Here is a 14486-nt window from a genome sequence, read left to right on the forward strand (position 1 = left end):
CAGAGAATTTGGTCCTCCCTGCTCCTCGTCAACCACGGAGACTCCAGAGGCTCAGAGGGATGGGAGCACGTGGATGCCTGCGGGAGCTGGGAGCTCGGGCTACTTGGGCTGGCACCTGGCTTCTCCCCAAAGAAAGGAGGGGAATCCAGAGATGTCCCTGCAGAGCCTGAGTGTTCACAACGGCGGTGACCACCTGCCAGCTACCCCGTCGCCAGCTGATAAATCTGATGCCAGAAGTCAGGACCCTGAGGCCAATAGTGGCACTGCCCTTCCAGGAACCTGTATGAAGCTCGGCAGGCAGCTGTGCCCGGCTCCCGAGAACAGGCAGCCTGAGGAGGGGAGGGAAGCAGTGCCTCTGACAGGGGCACCCCTCCCACTGAGACAGGCGGGGGCACACTGCTTCCCAGGCAGAGCCTGTAGGAAGGAGCGCGTTAGGCTGCAGGGTTTGAGCCCCTGGAGCAACCACATCTGAAAAAAGGCAGATGCCCCAGGCCAAGATTGCGGCCCCTTCACCCCTCTCTTTCCCTCCAGGTGCCCCCCGTAGGAACCTCCTGTGCCCCACCCACTTGTGTGGCAGGCAACTGGGGGTGCAGCGGGGGGCTCACCGGGAAGATTCAGCAGCAGCCCGGCAAGTCTGCATCCACCACCAGGGCGGACCAGCGCTTCCTGCTCACGCCCTCAGCCCCCAGGGGTGCTGCAGGGCATCCCGCCAGCCAGGCCCTGGGGCTTAGCTCAGAGCACTGGAGTCACGCCCGAGTACACAGCTCTGCTCCCCCACTTACCTGCGGGGGAACCTGGGCACGTCCCCAGCCCTCTCTGAGCCTCAGGCGCCCACCTGTACCATGAGGTAGGTAAAAGGCAGCTGTCCTGAGGCGCAACTAGCCAAGTGGATTGAAGGCACAGGATGAAGGGCACAGCCTGCTGAGGTATGAGCGGGAGGCTGGGTTTGGCTCTGGGTCCCACTCTTCATTGGGGTGATGGCATCCCAGGCCCGAGCAGGTGCTGGGCAGGTCCCTCTCCTTGGCTCCCCTGTGTCACCCTGTGGGAGGCGCCACCCGCAAGGATGCCCCCACCTTGCCCTTGCAAAGGTCCACGCCACACATACCTCAGGGCTGCGTGGATTCACAGGTGTTTTATTGGCTTTTCCGTAGGCAGCCTGGAGGCCTCACGCTGCTAACCAGCCCCTCGACCCCTCACCCTGCCCCTGGCCTCTGCTCTGGGGCCCCGGCTGGGAGCCATCAGCCTTAACATCTTCTCCCAAGGCCTTGCAACCACTGGGCCCCCAGCCCCTGGGCTCAGGCTGCCTCCTTGAGAGATAAACCCACTTTTCTCACTGCTTCTCTTTGGGCCAGGCTCCCAAGCCGAGGGCGCATCCCTGCGTCAGGCACAGCCGAGTTCTCCTGAGGAGTGGGCTCCAGCCCAGAGCCCCTTGGCAGTGCCTACCCATCCCAGGCTGAGTCAGACCCTGTGCACAGTTTTGCGGGCTCAGGCCTACAGCTTGGTGTTGAGGTGGAAGGAGAAGTGGGGCACTGCATAGGTTGTGGCAGGTGGCACGTGCCACGCAGACGAGGCTGGGCAAAGTCTGTGGCGCAGGGCACTGTTGAAGGATGCGGGGGGGAAGTGCATCAGGCCAGCGGCCATGGGTGAGGGTGCTGCAGTGGCCAGGAGGTGGGCTGGGAAGGCCGGGATGACCAGGGGGCTGAAAGGGAGTGTGGCCTGACCCTTTAAGGGGTCCAGGGTGCTGGCGAAGTTCAGTGGGCAGCGCAGCATGGTGCCCCTGTAGGCCTCTGGAAGGGTGGGCCCCAGGGCCGGGCCCAGCAGGCAGGAGACGGCCAAGTCGGGCCCCACAGACTTGGTCCCGCACTCCTTGGTATCCACCTCCTTAAGAAAGGGAGACACTGCCCGCAGTTTTTTGCCGCCATGGACCAAGCCCTCTTCCTCCAGGCTGCGCTTGTTGCCCAGGCCTGGGCTGCTTGGGAAGGTGGTCAGGGGCACGGGGCTCTCGGCAGGGACCTTGGTCATGGGGGACACCCAGCAGGCTTTGGGTTTGGGGTAGAGGCCGCCCCTTCTGGAGCCGCCCTTGTGGAATGCAGAGGGGTGGTCGGCATCCCCGCCCCACACCAGCTGGGGCTCTTTGGCTGGCAGCCCCTCCTCTTTGCTAGGAGGCCCTAATAACACCCCATCTTTAAGACTGGGGAAGAAGTTCCGGGGGTGCTGGCTGATAGGCTTCAGCACCTCGGTGGGGTAGGCGTGGAAGCAGCCAGTGAAGATGGGGGCCGACGGGCGAGGGCCCACCTGAGCCTCCTCCTTGAGGCTGCCACCAGGGCCCTGTGTTCCCTCCGGAGGCGTCAGCCGGTGCCTGGAGTTCTCGGCCGGCCCTCCTGGGCTCCGGGGATTCTCCAGGGGCCGAATAGCTGGGGGTGCCTGGGACTCCCCACCTGCCCCGTGGCGACAGCCCTCCTCCTGGCACTGCAAGGCCTCCGCCTTGCTCACCTGGGCCAGAAGCTTCTTCTTGGCCAGTGGTGACATGATACCATGTGTCCCTTTGCAGTAGAAGCTGGACAGAAGCCGCCTGTAGGCCTCAGGGCAGCCGCTGGCACCCACGAAGGGCAGAGAGGGCCCAGGGGCTGGGCCTCGCTGTTCCATGCCGTCCCTGGAGGGCTCCTGGCTAGGAAGCCTTGCCAGGTCAGGGGCATCTGTTTTGGTCTTTCCTGGCATCATCTGGAAAGAGAGAAAAGGCCAGGCCTCAGGGCTGGGTGTGGCCATGCACCCAGACCTGGGGACTTGGTGACAGCAAGGTCCCAAGGGGGCACCCAGGAGCCTCTGCTAGCCCTTCCAGCACCTTTGTACAGAATTTTCAAAAGGTGTCCCGTCCTCTGAATAGACGCAGCCTGGGGTCAGGACACAGGGACTGGTGAACGGGGTGCAGACTGGAGTTCAGACCCCACCCATCGCACCCACCAGTGCCGCCCTCAGAGGAGGTTCTGGGTGTTCTAGGCAGGGAGCCCTGCGGCCAAGGTGAGGACAGGTAGGGGGCGCTGTGAGGGGCAGGGCACGAGGAGGCCAGGGTCAGCTGGTGGCCCCAGCCGGGCTCAGAGCTCACCTGGTCCACCCGCTTCTCCTCCTTGGCTTTCTTTGGCCTCTCAGTGGCCCCGTCATCCCCCCGAGGCTCCTTGGCCACCTTGTATTGCTTCCTGGGCTTGGAGGGGGGTAGGGGCTTGTCATCCTCTCCCTTCAGGTGCCGCACGTATGGGAGGACCAACCTGGGGAGGAACCGGGCACGCTGACCAGGAGGCCAGGCTGGCAGCAGGCTCCCACCGCTCCAGGCCCACCCGGCCTCCTCCAGCCCCGGACCGCGAACACCCCTGCCCGGCAAGCACACAGACAGCCCACGGGGGCCCGCGCTCTCCCTCGTCTCGTCCAGGAGGCCTGCAGTCTGCTCTCCCCCCTCAGGGCCCTGCTGGTCCAACCCTGGGGGGTGAAGGCCCAGGTCCTGTGACCCGGGGGCCTGGCCGTACCTCTCGTAGTGGCGGCGCGTGCACGTGGCGGCGCTGGTGCTGCCCGGGCTGCCCCCCAGCTCGTCATACACGTTCTTCCAGAGGCGGCGGCCAGTCACCTGCAAGGATGCCACGTGAGGGCATGGCCGGCGGGCACCCCCTGGCCGCGGGGTCCTCACACCTCGGGGTCCCCACTTGGATGCAGTTTTGCAGCTGCTTCTCCAGCAGTGGGGCGGAGAGGTTGGAGGGGGCTCCCCTGGCCGCCAGCCAGGTCTCCCGCCCAGGGGCCGCCCGAGTGCTGGCCCAAGCAGCTTTCCAAGCACAAGGACAGAACAGATGGGAAAGAGAGGAAATCTTGCTTTGAGCAGCAAAGTAGCAGCGTGCAAGGCGGGTCCCTCCTTCTCCCCGTAGCACACAGGGGAACTGGGGAAAGGGCAGGGTTTGGGACGCTGCCTCGTCCTCCTGTCTAGGGGTGAGGGCAGCTCTGTTGGGCTCACTCTCTTCCCCAGCTTCCCCGGGGGTGCAGCTGGGACATGCCAGGAGATGCAGCAGGGTGAGGCCTCAGAGGTGCTGTGCTTACCAGCTCATAGGCCCCCAGCTTCTCCACAGCCTTGTAGATCTTCCACAGGTTAACTGGAGAAAAGAGAGGGCAGGGCCACTCTCAGTCACGGCGGGAGGAGGGGGTAGCCAGCAGCCTGTCCCCCGGGCCCTATCAGGCAGGCACAGAACCAGCACATACCCAGACAGGGCCACTAGGATGGCTAGGCAGGCCACGCCCCGTGCACTGGGGGCCCAGTGGCCTGTGAGGATGGAAATCCAGCCCCACCCACTGCCAGCCCTGTGCCTGGAGGGGGGCACCCTTTCTGTGTGCAACCCCCGTGGGCTGGCAGCGTCCAGGGTCACCTAGAACGGAGGTGCTCCCCGATGCCCTGCCTGGGTGGGGGTCCCCTGCCGGGCGCCCCCCCTCCCTGCCTGCACCCCAGGGACGCACTCTGCTTGAAGCCGAGATGGGGCACCCTCTCGATGGGCGTGTGTCGCTCCTTCATGAACTTGTAGAGGCTGACCAGGAAGGCCTGCTCCTCCTCCCGCTCCCCGCCTGCCTCGGGGGAGTCCTGGGGAAAGAACATGAGGCAGTAGGATGAGCCCTCACCTGGTGGGAGGCTGGGACAGGCGGAACCACTGGCTGGTGGGGAGGAAAGAGATGCGTGGCCCCCAGCCCCAGGCTCCCACAGGAGGGAGCAGACCCCCAGACCCAGCTCTGGGCTGCATTGGTTGTTCCTGGGGTCAAAAAGGCACAGGTGTCAGCTATTAGTGCCCAGAACCCCAGGTCAGGGTCCACAGAGGCCCTGGGAGCAGCCCTGCACCTTCTCCAAGCTTCTGACCACTTCTTCAACTTGCTCTGTATTTGTCACATCTGCATCTCAGCTCCTCTACCAGATTGTGAGTTCCTGGCGGTAGGCGCAGTGTCCCCAGGGCTCCCAGTGACCCCTGTGATCCAGGTTGAAGGAACAAAAGTGTCTGATGCTCCCTGGCTCTGTGGTGCCACGCCGCCAGGCCTGACTCTGTGACCCGCCCGTCCACGTGCTTAACTCAGGGAGGGGAGACCCTGTCCTGGGCTCCAACTGGCACTTCTGTCAGATGCACAGGTCTTTTGGTTTCTGCTCTCAGGGGGAATTTCTGCCGATGCTGTTCATGTGGCTGGTAGCTCAGGGCAGGGGGCTACTGTTAGGCTGGGGCTGAGGTCCTGGCAGGGGAGGCCCCAAGCACAAGAGGGACAGAAAACACCAGGGCCTAGAACCGTGCAGAGAGCCACGTGCTCCAAAAATACTCTATTCAAGTACCATGTCTGTGATTTTGACTAATCAAAGACCTCTGGTAATAAACAAGCCAGCTCATATGTTAACGCATGAAATTGGAACACACTGGAGCCCAAGGCAGCTGTTTTCTGGAGCCTCAGAATGAAGGCGCTCTGACCACAGCTCTTCAAATGAACGTGCTCTTCTATTCCTCTTCTCTGAACTCCAGGCAATCTGTTAAAACCTGTTCCCACTTGCAGCTACTTTTCTACACGAACCAGGATTTCTACTCCAGCCTGTGCCACCGAAGCGAATGGCTGAGAAGCGCGACGCTGAGGAGTGGAGGCTGACCGCTCCGACCACGCTGGTCAGCACAGCTGCGCTGACCTCGCGAGGCGACTTTGAGGTCCATGTTATAAATCTGGATGGACGGAAGGATGTAAATGTAGTTTTACATCGTAGAATAGTGCTTTTATCTGTTTCATAGATCAGGGTTCCAGGTAATCCTCATCTGATAAAAGGGTTCTGCTATAGAAACCAAGCCTGAAACCCTAGCCAGGGGTGACGGTGAGGCTTCCTGTCTGCCCAGCGCCCAGTGCCCAGTGCAGGGCCCAGGACAGCGGGGCTGGGCCCCTCTCCAGGCTCTCTGCAGGATGGGGGGCAGGGAACACATCTCCAGGGAGTCTCCACGTTCACCTGGGAGGCTGCACACAGGTGGGGCGGGGGTGGGGGCAGGGCAGGGAAGAGGGACCCGGGGGGGTCGTCCGACTCACCTCCAGCTGGACGGGGCTCTGGCTCCTGTTCTGCTCAGCATTGGGTGGAGGAGACACAGGTGGGTCTAGGGGGTCACCGTCCTCTGAATGTTTCCTTTTGCCTTTGACAGGAGGTGCTGGAAGGAGAGGAAGAGGGAGAGAAGCGGGAAGGAGGGAGAGAACGTGAGATGCTGGCAGGGAGGAGCGGGCGGCAGGAGGGCCAGGTGGGGGTGAGTCCTCGCCGCCGTCCTCTGCTGTGTGTCCTCTGCACACGGTCCCGGCTGCTGCAGGCAGCCCTCTAAACGCACACAGGGCTCCCCCAACTCTGCCCTCCTCCCCTCTCAGCCCCACCAGGCCCCGCCCACGCCACACCTGCCACTTTTCCTTCCTCCATTCCAGCCCTCTGCCCACAAATTTGAAGGAAACCCTAAATCACTTTGGGGTCAAGTGAGAGGAGACCGGGGCTGGGGCTGTGGTGCTTGGGGAAATCATGTGTCCAAAACCCGCCCCACATTCAGGCAGAAAGTTTGGGAAAGCTGCGGAGGTGTCCATGTTTGTGGACCCCCAAAGCACCAGGGGGGGCTGCTTGGACCATAAACCCTCCAGGAATAGTCAAGAAGAGAGTAAGTTCCTATTTGTGAAGCACCCAGCCTTTGCCTGAGCACCAGCAGAGTCCTCACTGCCCCTAATTAGGCCACACGCTCCCCTCACCTGCACGGTTCCTGGTGACCCTTCAGGTCTCACCTGACAAGTCGCTTCCTCGGGGTGGCCCTTCCCAGCCCCCAGCCAAGCACAGCACTTCTCTCTAGTCATCCTCTAGCCATCCTCACACCATCCAGATGGGCCTTCCAGACTGAGATGCCCATGGCTCATCTGGCCTCCTGAGAGCTTCGTGAGGCCGCCCAGCAACCCACAAAGTAGGTGGCAGGTAAGCGAGAATGAGTGAGTCTCACAACAACCTGACAGGGGAGGGAGGAGCCAGGGGCTTGGTTTTACTAAGGGCGTCCTGAGAGCTGATGGCTGCAAAGACACCGCACCCCTGCCGCTGCCAAAGCACAGCCACTGGGAGCTGCTCTGGCTGGCAGCAGGTGTGAGACCGGGAGCCCATGTCTTCTGACCACCTTTTCTTTTTTTTTTTTTTCTTTCCTTTCTCCTTTTTGTTAATCTTGCAAGAACTGTCCTGGTTCGCTTCAACTCAAGAAATTCTTACTGCTGGGAACCTGCAAGATTCCCCCTCCAACCCAGACAGAAAAAGAATCTCCATAAGAACCAGAAACCCGCGCCAGAGTGACCCACAAGGTCAGCAGTACCCAGAAGCACGAGCTGCAGAACCTCCGGCCGCTGGACAGTGTCCCCTTGGGTAGCTGTTCACAAGGGCGCTGTGCAGGTTCTTGGCTCTGTGTCCCTGGCCCTTTCATGTATGCTCTCTCATTGAGTCCCAGAGGAATCCCATTTTAAGGGAGGCTGGGGAGACTGAAGCCAGAGAGGTTAAGTTGCTTGCTGCCCTGGGGGACCAGATTCAAAACAAGGTCTGTCTGACCACCAGTCCAGGGGCCTGGCCTCACCACCACTGCAGCTGCTGTATCACCAACATTGCGAAGCCTTGGTGGAGAGTCCAAATAAACCTGGAAGAGAAACCGAGCCTAACACTTGTCAAGCGTGAGTTGGGCCTGGGCCGTCCTTGCAGGCTGGCTCCTGACCACTGGAGACACGGTCAATCTCCAGAAATAAGTGGGTGCTAACGACTGCCCCCCCTCAGACTGATGCCTTTCCAACCAGGTCCTTGGGCGACTCTGTGCCTCAGTCTCCCCTTCTGTGAAATGGGGAGAGAAGGACGCTGGAGTCCTTTGCTAACTATCTGTGAATCCCGAAGCCTTCCAGGTCATGGGCACGCCTGCATCCTCCTGCTTTTCTCCTTTCCCTTCCTGCCTTCTCTGCTCTGCTTTCACATCCTCTCTCCCTTCTTGCCTGAAGGGAAAATGCTCAGCTCCAAAGGAGTCTCTCCGTCGTGTTCCTGTGATGGGGCTTCTCACTGAAGCCCTCTCGCAAATTCGCTACAAGTCAAAGGCACTGTCCTCAGGCCTCAGAGAAATAAGGCGGTGGGACCAGGGCCCACTGGAATCACCCGGGGAGCATTTAAAAGACATCATGCCTGTCTCCCACCCCACCCCCACCTGAGTTTGGTTTAAGGTCCTGCAAGGGGCATCAGAGTTTAAAGCTCCCCAGGGGAGCTGAGAGGGCAGACAGGTTGAGAGCCACCAGGCCAGAGTGGCCCTAGTCCCTCCTGCTCAGTTCCAGAGTTGGTGAGCTCTGCCTGGGCCATTCTCTCCTGGGAGAATCTCCTGGAGTCGGGCACTTGGGTTACCTGGAAAGGAGGTCACCAATATGAGCTGTTTAACTCCAGATGGGAAAGGGATTATAGCTTCCCTAGAGCCACAAAGGGAAACACTCTATCTCTCTGTGCGGCTGAGTCCCAGAGTGAAGCCGGCCTCCATTCTCTCCCACCCAGGACTGGTGTGCTCACTCATCCTGGCAGGGCCTTCTGGGCCCACACCCTCGCAGCCCTGGATGAGGCAGGGTGGGGAGAGTCTTCGCCCTCCTTCCCCAGCCTGTCCTGTCCCTGGCTGTCCTATCCTTCTCTTCCCCAATCATTGGTAGATCAGGGTTCCGGGTAAATCTTCATTTGGAAAAAGAGTTCTGCTACGAGAAATAAGTTTGAAACCCCCTGCTGTAGGTGCCGGGTGAGTCCTCCTGCCTTGGTAGATCAGGGTTCCGGGTAAATCTTCATTTGGAAAAAGAGTTCTGCTACGAGAAATAAGTTTGAAACCCCCTGCTGTAGGTGCCAGGTGAGTCCTCCTGCCTCCCAGCTCTCACACCTCGCAAATGTAGGGCCCGAGACAGCGGAGCTGGGCCCCTTTCCTGGCTCTGCAGGGAAGGGAAGGGGCTTACAGACAGGCCATCCCAGTCTCCCAGCCACATCCAGCCGCAGAGGCAGGAGAAACCCACCTGCCGCTGAGTGACCGCTGCTGCCATGAGCCACTGAGTTCCTGTCTTGCCCCGAGCTTATGGGTATATAGATCCCCTCTGAGCACAAAGCCTCAGATGCCCTGTTGTAATGGAGGTGGATTCAGTTACAAAAAGAAAACCTCTGCTCTCCAAAGGCATGCCCTTCAGACATCGCCTTTTCCATCCAGGAAGCAATAATGACAATAATGGTTATTATTTATCTGTTTACTTTAATCTGTCTGGAACCTGTAAGGTATGAGGGACTTCCCTGGTGGCGCAGTGGTTAAGAATCCGCCTGCCAATGCAGGGGACAAGGGTTCGAGCCCTGGTCCGGGAAGATTCCACATGCCGTGGAGCAACTAAGCCCGTGAGCCACAACTACTGAGCCTGTGTGCTGCAACTACTGAAGCCCACGCGCCTAGAGTCCGTGCTCCGCAACAAGAGAAGCCACCGCCATGAGAAGCCCGCGCACTGCAATGAAGAGCAGCCCCCATTCGCTGCAACTAGAGAAAGCCCGCGTGCAGAAACGAAGACCCAACACAGCCAAAAATAAATTTATAAGGTATGAGATAGGGATTTAACCATACTTCCCCATGGGTGGGCGGTCCCAGTATTGACTGAGTGATCTCCTCCCCCAATAATTTGAAACGCTACTTTTCCCACAATCTACAGGCTTGTAAGGAACACTTTGGGGGCTGGTTTTGGACTTTCTATTCTGCTTGATTCACTGTGGAATGCTGGACCCATGTACAGTTTTAATTTCTGTAGCCTTGTAACACAACTTACTATTCAGAGCATAAGTCCCCCATCATTACTCCTCTTAGAAAATTCCTTCTGAAGTTTAGGATAATTCTGTCACATAGAAAGGAAGGAAGAAAAGAAGGAAGGAAGGGAGGGAGGAAGAGGGGGGGAAGGGAGGAAGAAAAGAAAAGAAGAAGAAAAACCACTGAGGTTTTGACTGAATTGCACTTACATTTAGAAATTACTTTGAAAAATAATAACACCTTTCTGATAGTGCATCTTCCTCTGCAGGACCATGTGTCTCCACAGATTCAGGTCTCCCTCTGCAGTGCTCAGAGGTTCCTGCTCACGGGCCCTTTGCATCCCCGTTGAGCTTACTCCCCGCGTTTTGTGCAGCTAGACAATAGTGTGAGAAGAGCCCTGACAACGACAGCAGGACTAGGCTCACAGCCCCCTGCCATTTCCTCATCTCGGGGGCCCCTGTGACCCAGCCCCTCACCGGCAGCGAGGGGGCGTGGCAGGTGCTGGGCAGTGGGATGGCTCAGGCCCCTCCTGTGTTAGGAATCTGTCTCTGTTCAGCTCCATGGCTCTGTGGAAGTCAAGCTTAACCCTAGATCCTAAAACCGCAGCAGTGAAGAGGTTACTTTCAGTCGCTGGCTGCAAAAGAGGAGATTCCCGAAGTGAAGCCCACCTGTTCTCAGGCCCCTCTCTCCCTCTCTTTCCACACTATGTACTCCACCAACTGAAATCAGTCTCTGCTAGGCCCTGGACTAGGCAATTCTGTACACTAGCTCACTGCATCTTCCCAGCACCCAGTGGGTATTATTTCCCCCCTTTAACGATACAAGACCTGAGGCTCTGAGAGGGTCAGTAACTTGCCTGAAGTCACACAGCTTACTAGTGGCAAAGCTGGGATTTGGAACCAGTGCAGTCTGCCTGTCCCAAGACACTGAACCCTGAGATCTAGAGTTTTTTAATGGGAGCAGGGAGACCCCAAGTTCCTTCTCTGTGCTCAGAGGGTACCCATTTGCCCACCCTCCCTGGGGGATCTGCAGTCTCCCACCACAGCATTCCCGTTAATCTGCTGCCCTGCCAGATGAACTGAAAGCAGATGAGAGTGGGGCAGGAGGAGGGATGGGGAGGGGGCTCTGACTCCACACAGGTGTTTCTGTACCTTAGTTTACCTGTCTATAAGGTGGGTGTGTTAGACCCCACGGGCCCAACGTTCTAAGCAGAACAAAGCGAGAAACGAGGCTCCCCCTACAAACCACAGTTGACTGTGTGCACGTGTGTGCACGTGTGTGCGCACATCCCTCAGTGAGATCTGAGGTCTGCCTGTCCTGCTCACTCCCCGGTGTGTCTCAGCGCCTGGAGTCCTGCCCAGCAGAGAGCAGGTGCTCCGAAAACACAAGCCCCACTGAGCCTCACGGATGCAGTATGAGCTACCTGACCTCAGATAGTGCTGATGCTGAGAGCCGCCTGGCTGTGACTAGTTCAAGGCCTGCCTCTCTCTCTCTTTCTCTCTCTCTCTCTCCTCCCCCCGCCCCCTCCCCCGCCTCATTCACCCTTGGTGTGATGGAAAGGAAGCGACACTTCCTTTCATGAAAAGTCACCCACTGGGAGTACCGCGTCAATTACGACAATAATGGTAACAGCAGCCTCAGTAACACCCAGCAGACGCAGCCACACCTCCTCGCCTAAGGCCGTTGGCTTAAGTTTCTCTTAGCTTGAGCTGGAGCTGAAACAAAGACAGCCTTTGAAGCGGCCAGTCCACTCTGTGGCCCAGGAGCCCGCTGGCTGGCAGTCTCCGTGTGGGGCTCGCTCCAGCGTGGTTTGGGGAAGGGGGACCTGCCAAGGGCTGTGCTCCAGCCAGCGCTAAGGACAGACGGACGACCTGGACATGGAAGCCCAGAGGGCACAGGGTGCAGCTCCGACCCAGCCCTGCCTCTGGGTCTCAGCTGGGGGAAGAGGGGGGTCAGGGTCTAGGAACATCTGGGGCCAAGATGACAGCCTTGAGTGTAGAAAAATGGGGGCATGGGGGCACCAAATATGACACTGCCAACTCCCAAGGCCTGCTGGAATTTGGCTGCTCTTTAGCCAGCTCTGGGATATCCTAAAAGACCCTTTTCCAGGATGGGGCTGAATCCCCACTGTCCCTCCCCTCCAAGTCTGGGTGATATTTGACAATAACAGTAACGGCTCCATCTATGGACCGTTTCCTGTGTCCCCACAGACTACATTTCCTGCACCTATTCCACCTATGGGGGAACCAGGCTTGGCAGCAGCTTGTCCAAAACACTGGCCAACAGTAGAGGCACAGTCAGGACGGAGCTGTGTCAGCTGCCTGACCTCTGCCTGGGGCACTCGTTTGCCTCTCAGCTTTTCCGCTCCGCTCCTAGAGCACCCCACACCCTCCGCCAAGGATGGCTCTCCAAGTCGGTACCGCAAGGTCCCAGAGGGAGGGTGGGCCATCCCAGGCCAGTCTCCAGAAACTATTGCAAAGGGAGAGAGGGGCGGGGTCTTAGAGGCCTGATTCGTCCTCACTGCCAGACCAGGGGTGGTCTGTAAGCCTCAGTTTCCCAGACTGTAACTCAAAGAAGAAGGGGCTGATTCCCTGAGGTCTTTTCTGCCTCTGCCGTTCCAAGTTCGAGGCCCCAGACGGGTCCCCGGGGCTTGTACGGACTCTGGAACTCCACTCCCGTGGCCCAACCCACTAGCTGCCATCTCCCATCCCTCCTCTGCCCTAACACGGCCTGTGGGCGCAGAGACCCCAAGCCACCAACACTGGTGCTCGGGAGGGGACAAGAAGCACCTGTTATCCTCTCCTCGGCCCCGCGGACCCCTCCTCGATAGCTGACGACCCCGCAAACAAAGGGACCCTGGGTCTGGCCAGCGAAGTGCCGCCGGACCCGCACCCTGAGCCTTCGGGGGTCCGGCAGCCGGCGACTCCCATCCCTATCCCAGCGCCCGCAGGTCTGGAGGACGGGAGCCCGGCCTGGCCGCGCCCCCTGAACACCCTGCTCAGGGACCGAGACGAGGCAGCCGTGTCGTGGTTCCAGGCTCGGACTGAGCGCTAAGCCAAACACTTCTCGCACGCTCGCAGCCCGCGCACCGCCACTCCTCTTCTCTCCCCCACCCCACCGCCCCCATCACTCCCGGGGCCGCCACCCTGTCCCTCCTGGAGACCCGAGGAGAGAAAAAAGAGACAAGAGAAAGATGAGCAGAGCAAAAAGGGAAGCTACTTCTTCCCTGCCGGGGGAGCGTGGGGGTGGGGGCGGGGTGTGTAGAGGAGGGTGGACAGGAGACAAGAAGAGGAGAGACCAGAGAAGAAAAGAAAAAAGGGAAGAGAAAAGGAAAAGAGAAAGGGTAGGGGGCGAGCAGCCGGTAAGCGCCGAAGGATCAGCACGCCCCTCGGCTGAAAGAGGAACAGTTGATTCTTCAAAATGCATTGAGCAAGTTCTTCAAAGCCCGCGCAGAGTCACTTTCAGGAAACGGCGGCCGCAATGGAAAGCGTCCCGCGCGCCCAGCGGACCCCGGTGCCCCTTTCTCGGCGGCGCCGGCGGGTTCTGAGAACCACCGGGATGTGACGGGGAGAGGGGGTGGGGGGCCGGGGGGGTGCTGCAGGCAGAGAACTGCTGCGGACAGCTGTCACAACAAATTAGCTGAGACCAGCTCGAGATTGAAAACCACAGCAGGAAGTGGGATGACAGAACCGTACAGGACTTGGTAAATTTCAGTCAAAAGACGACGAAAAGAGTTTCGAGATAAACGCCCGGGAAGCCCCTGGCCGCCAAAACTTTTTGTCTTTCTTTTTTTCGAAGAGCGCGCGCCGACACCGGGCCTCACCCTCCCGCTCGGGGCGGGGGGAGCGGGCGCCCCGGTCCAGGCTAAGTCCCCGCGTCCTCGCCCTCGAGTCCACCCCCGGCCCCGCTAGCCCCCCAAGGCAGCACCGACGGCTACGAGCGCCGGGGGAGACCTGGCGCCGCAACCTCGCCCTCCCACGGGGTCGCCAGCCCCATCCCGGGCCGGTCCACAGAGCCGCTTACCCATGGCCCGGCGAGGTCCCGCAGCTCCAGCCCGAGACCCTCCGCACACTCCTGCCTCCCGACCCCGCGCTCTCCGCGCGACTGACCCGCCGCGCAGCTTGCCAGCCGCCTCCCCGCGGCCCCGCCTCGCCCCGCCTCGCCCCGCCCCGCCTGGCCCACCCCGGCTCCGCTCTGGGCTCCGGTTGGCGGGTCCGATTCTTCCGCGAGGGGCAGGGACCGCCCCCTGAGGCCGGGGAGCTCTGGGGGTTGTAGTGTGCTCTTCCCCTCCCCAGGCTCAGAGACCTGGAGGGACTGAGGCAGGACACCCAGGAGTCACTGGTGCCTTGTGCCTCTGGAGGCAAAACTCGAGCCTTGGAAAAATCCTCCTTGCTTCTCAGCAGGGCACTGGGCGTCTGGGTGGGGTGAGCAAAGCCCTTCTGACTTTGACTTGAACTCCGTGGAAGGCATTGTCCATCTCCCTCCCAGCCCAGCATATAAGTAGAGATGGTTGGTGTTAGCTAAACAAGGACCCCGCCCAAAGTAGCAAGTCTTTGGCCAAAGCTCTGTGGGGTCCCAGAAATGCCTGGGACAGGAAACCTGATAAATGTGGATGGCCAGTGTCCACATATATCTCAACGACAGAGAGGACAGCTACAAAGTGAGCAGTCG

At 59.8% G+C, this 14486-nt stretch overlaps 1 protein-coding gene across 1 annotated transcript; it reads right to left on the reverse strand.

Annotated features, from left to right (window-relative positions):
- Positions 1-1113: 1113 nt before the first annotated feature.
- Positions 1114-13948, reverse strand: ARID5A (AT-rich interaction domain 5A). The gene is made up of 7 exons (XM_036874028.1): positions 13839-13948; positions 6067-6182; positions 4489-4609; positions 4078-4130; positions 3519-3616; positions 3104-3263; positions 1114-2721 (listed from the first exon to the last, which is right to left on the reverse strand). Exons 1-7 carry the CDS (start codon positions 13840-13842, stop codon positions 1492-1494), a joined length of 1782 nt encoding a protein of 593 aa, XP_036729923.1. The 5' UTR covers positions 13843-13948; the 3' UTR covers positions 1114-1491.
- Between the last annotated feature and the right edge of the window lie 538 nt (positions 13949-14486).

This window comes from Balaenoptera musculus, chromosome 13 (assembly GCF_009873245.2).
Source record: "Balaenoptera musculus isolate JJ_BM4_2016_0621 chromosome 13, mBalMus1.pri.v3, whole genome shotgun sequence".
Lineage (NCBI taxonomy): Eukaryota > Metazoa > Chordata > Mammalia > Artiodactyla > Balaenopteridae > Balaenoptera > Balaenoptera musculus.

What these genes read in the sequence shown, in the direction of transcription:
- ARID5A (XM_036874028.1), bottom strand. An exon ending in AGAGCCCCGTCCAGCTGGAG is followed by an intron (nt 4,610 to 6,066) that starts GTGAGTCGGACG and finishes TTCTTTCCCCAG; the next exon opens with GACTCCCCCGAGGCAGGCGG. An exon ending in AGCTGGGGGCCTATGAGCTG is followed by an intron (nt 3,617 to 4,077) that starts GTAAGCACAGCA and finishes GCATCCTTGCAG; the next exon opens with GTGACTGGCCGCCGCCTCTG.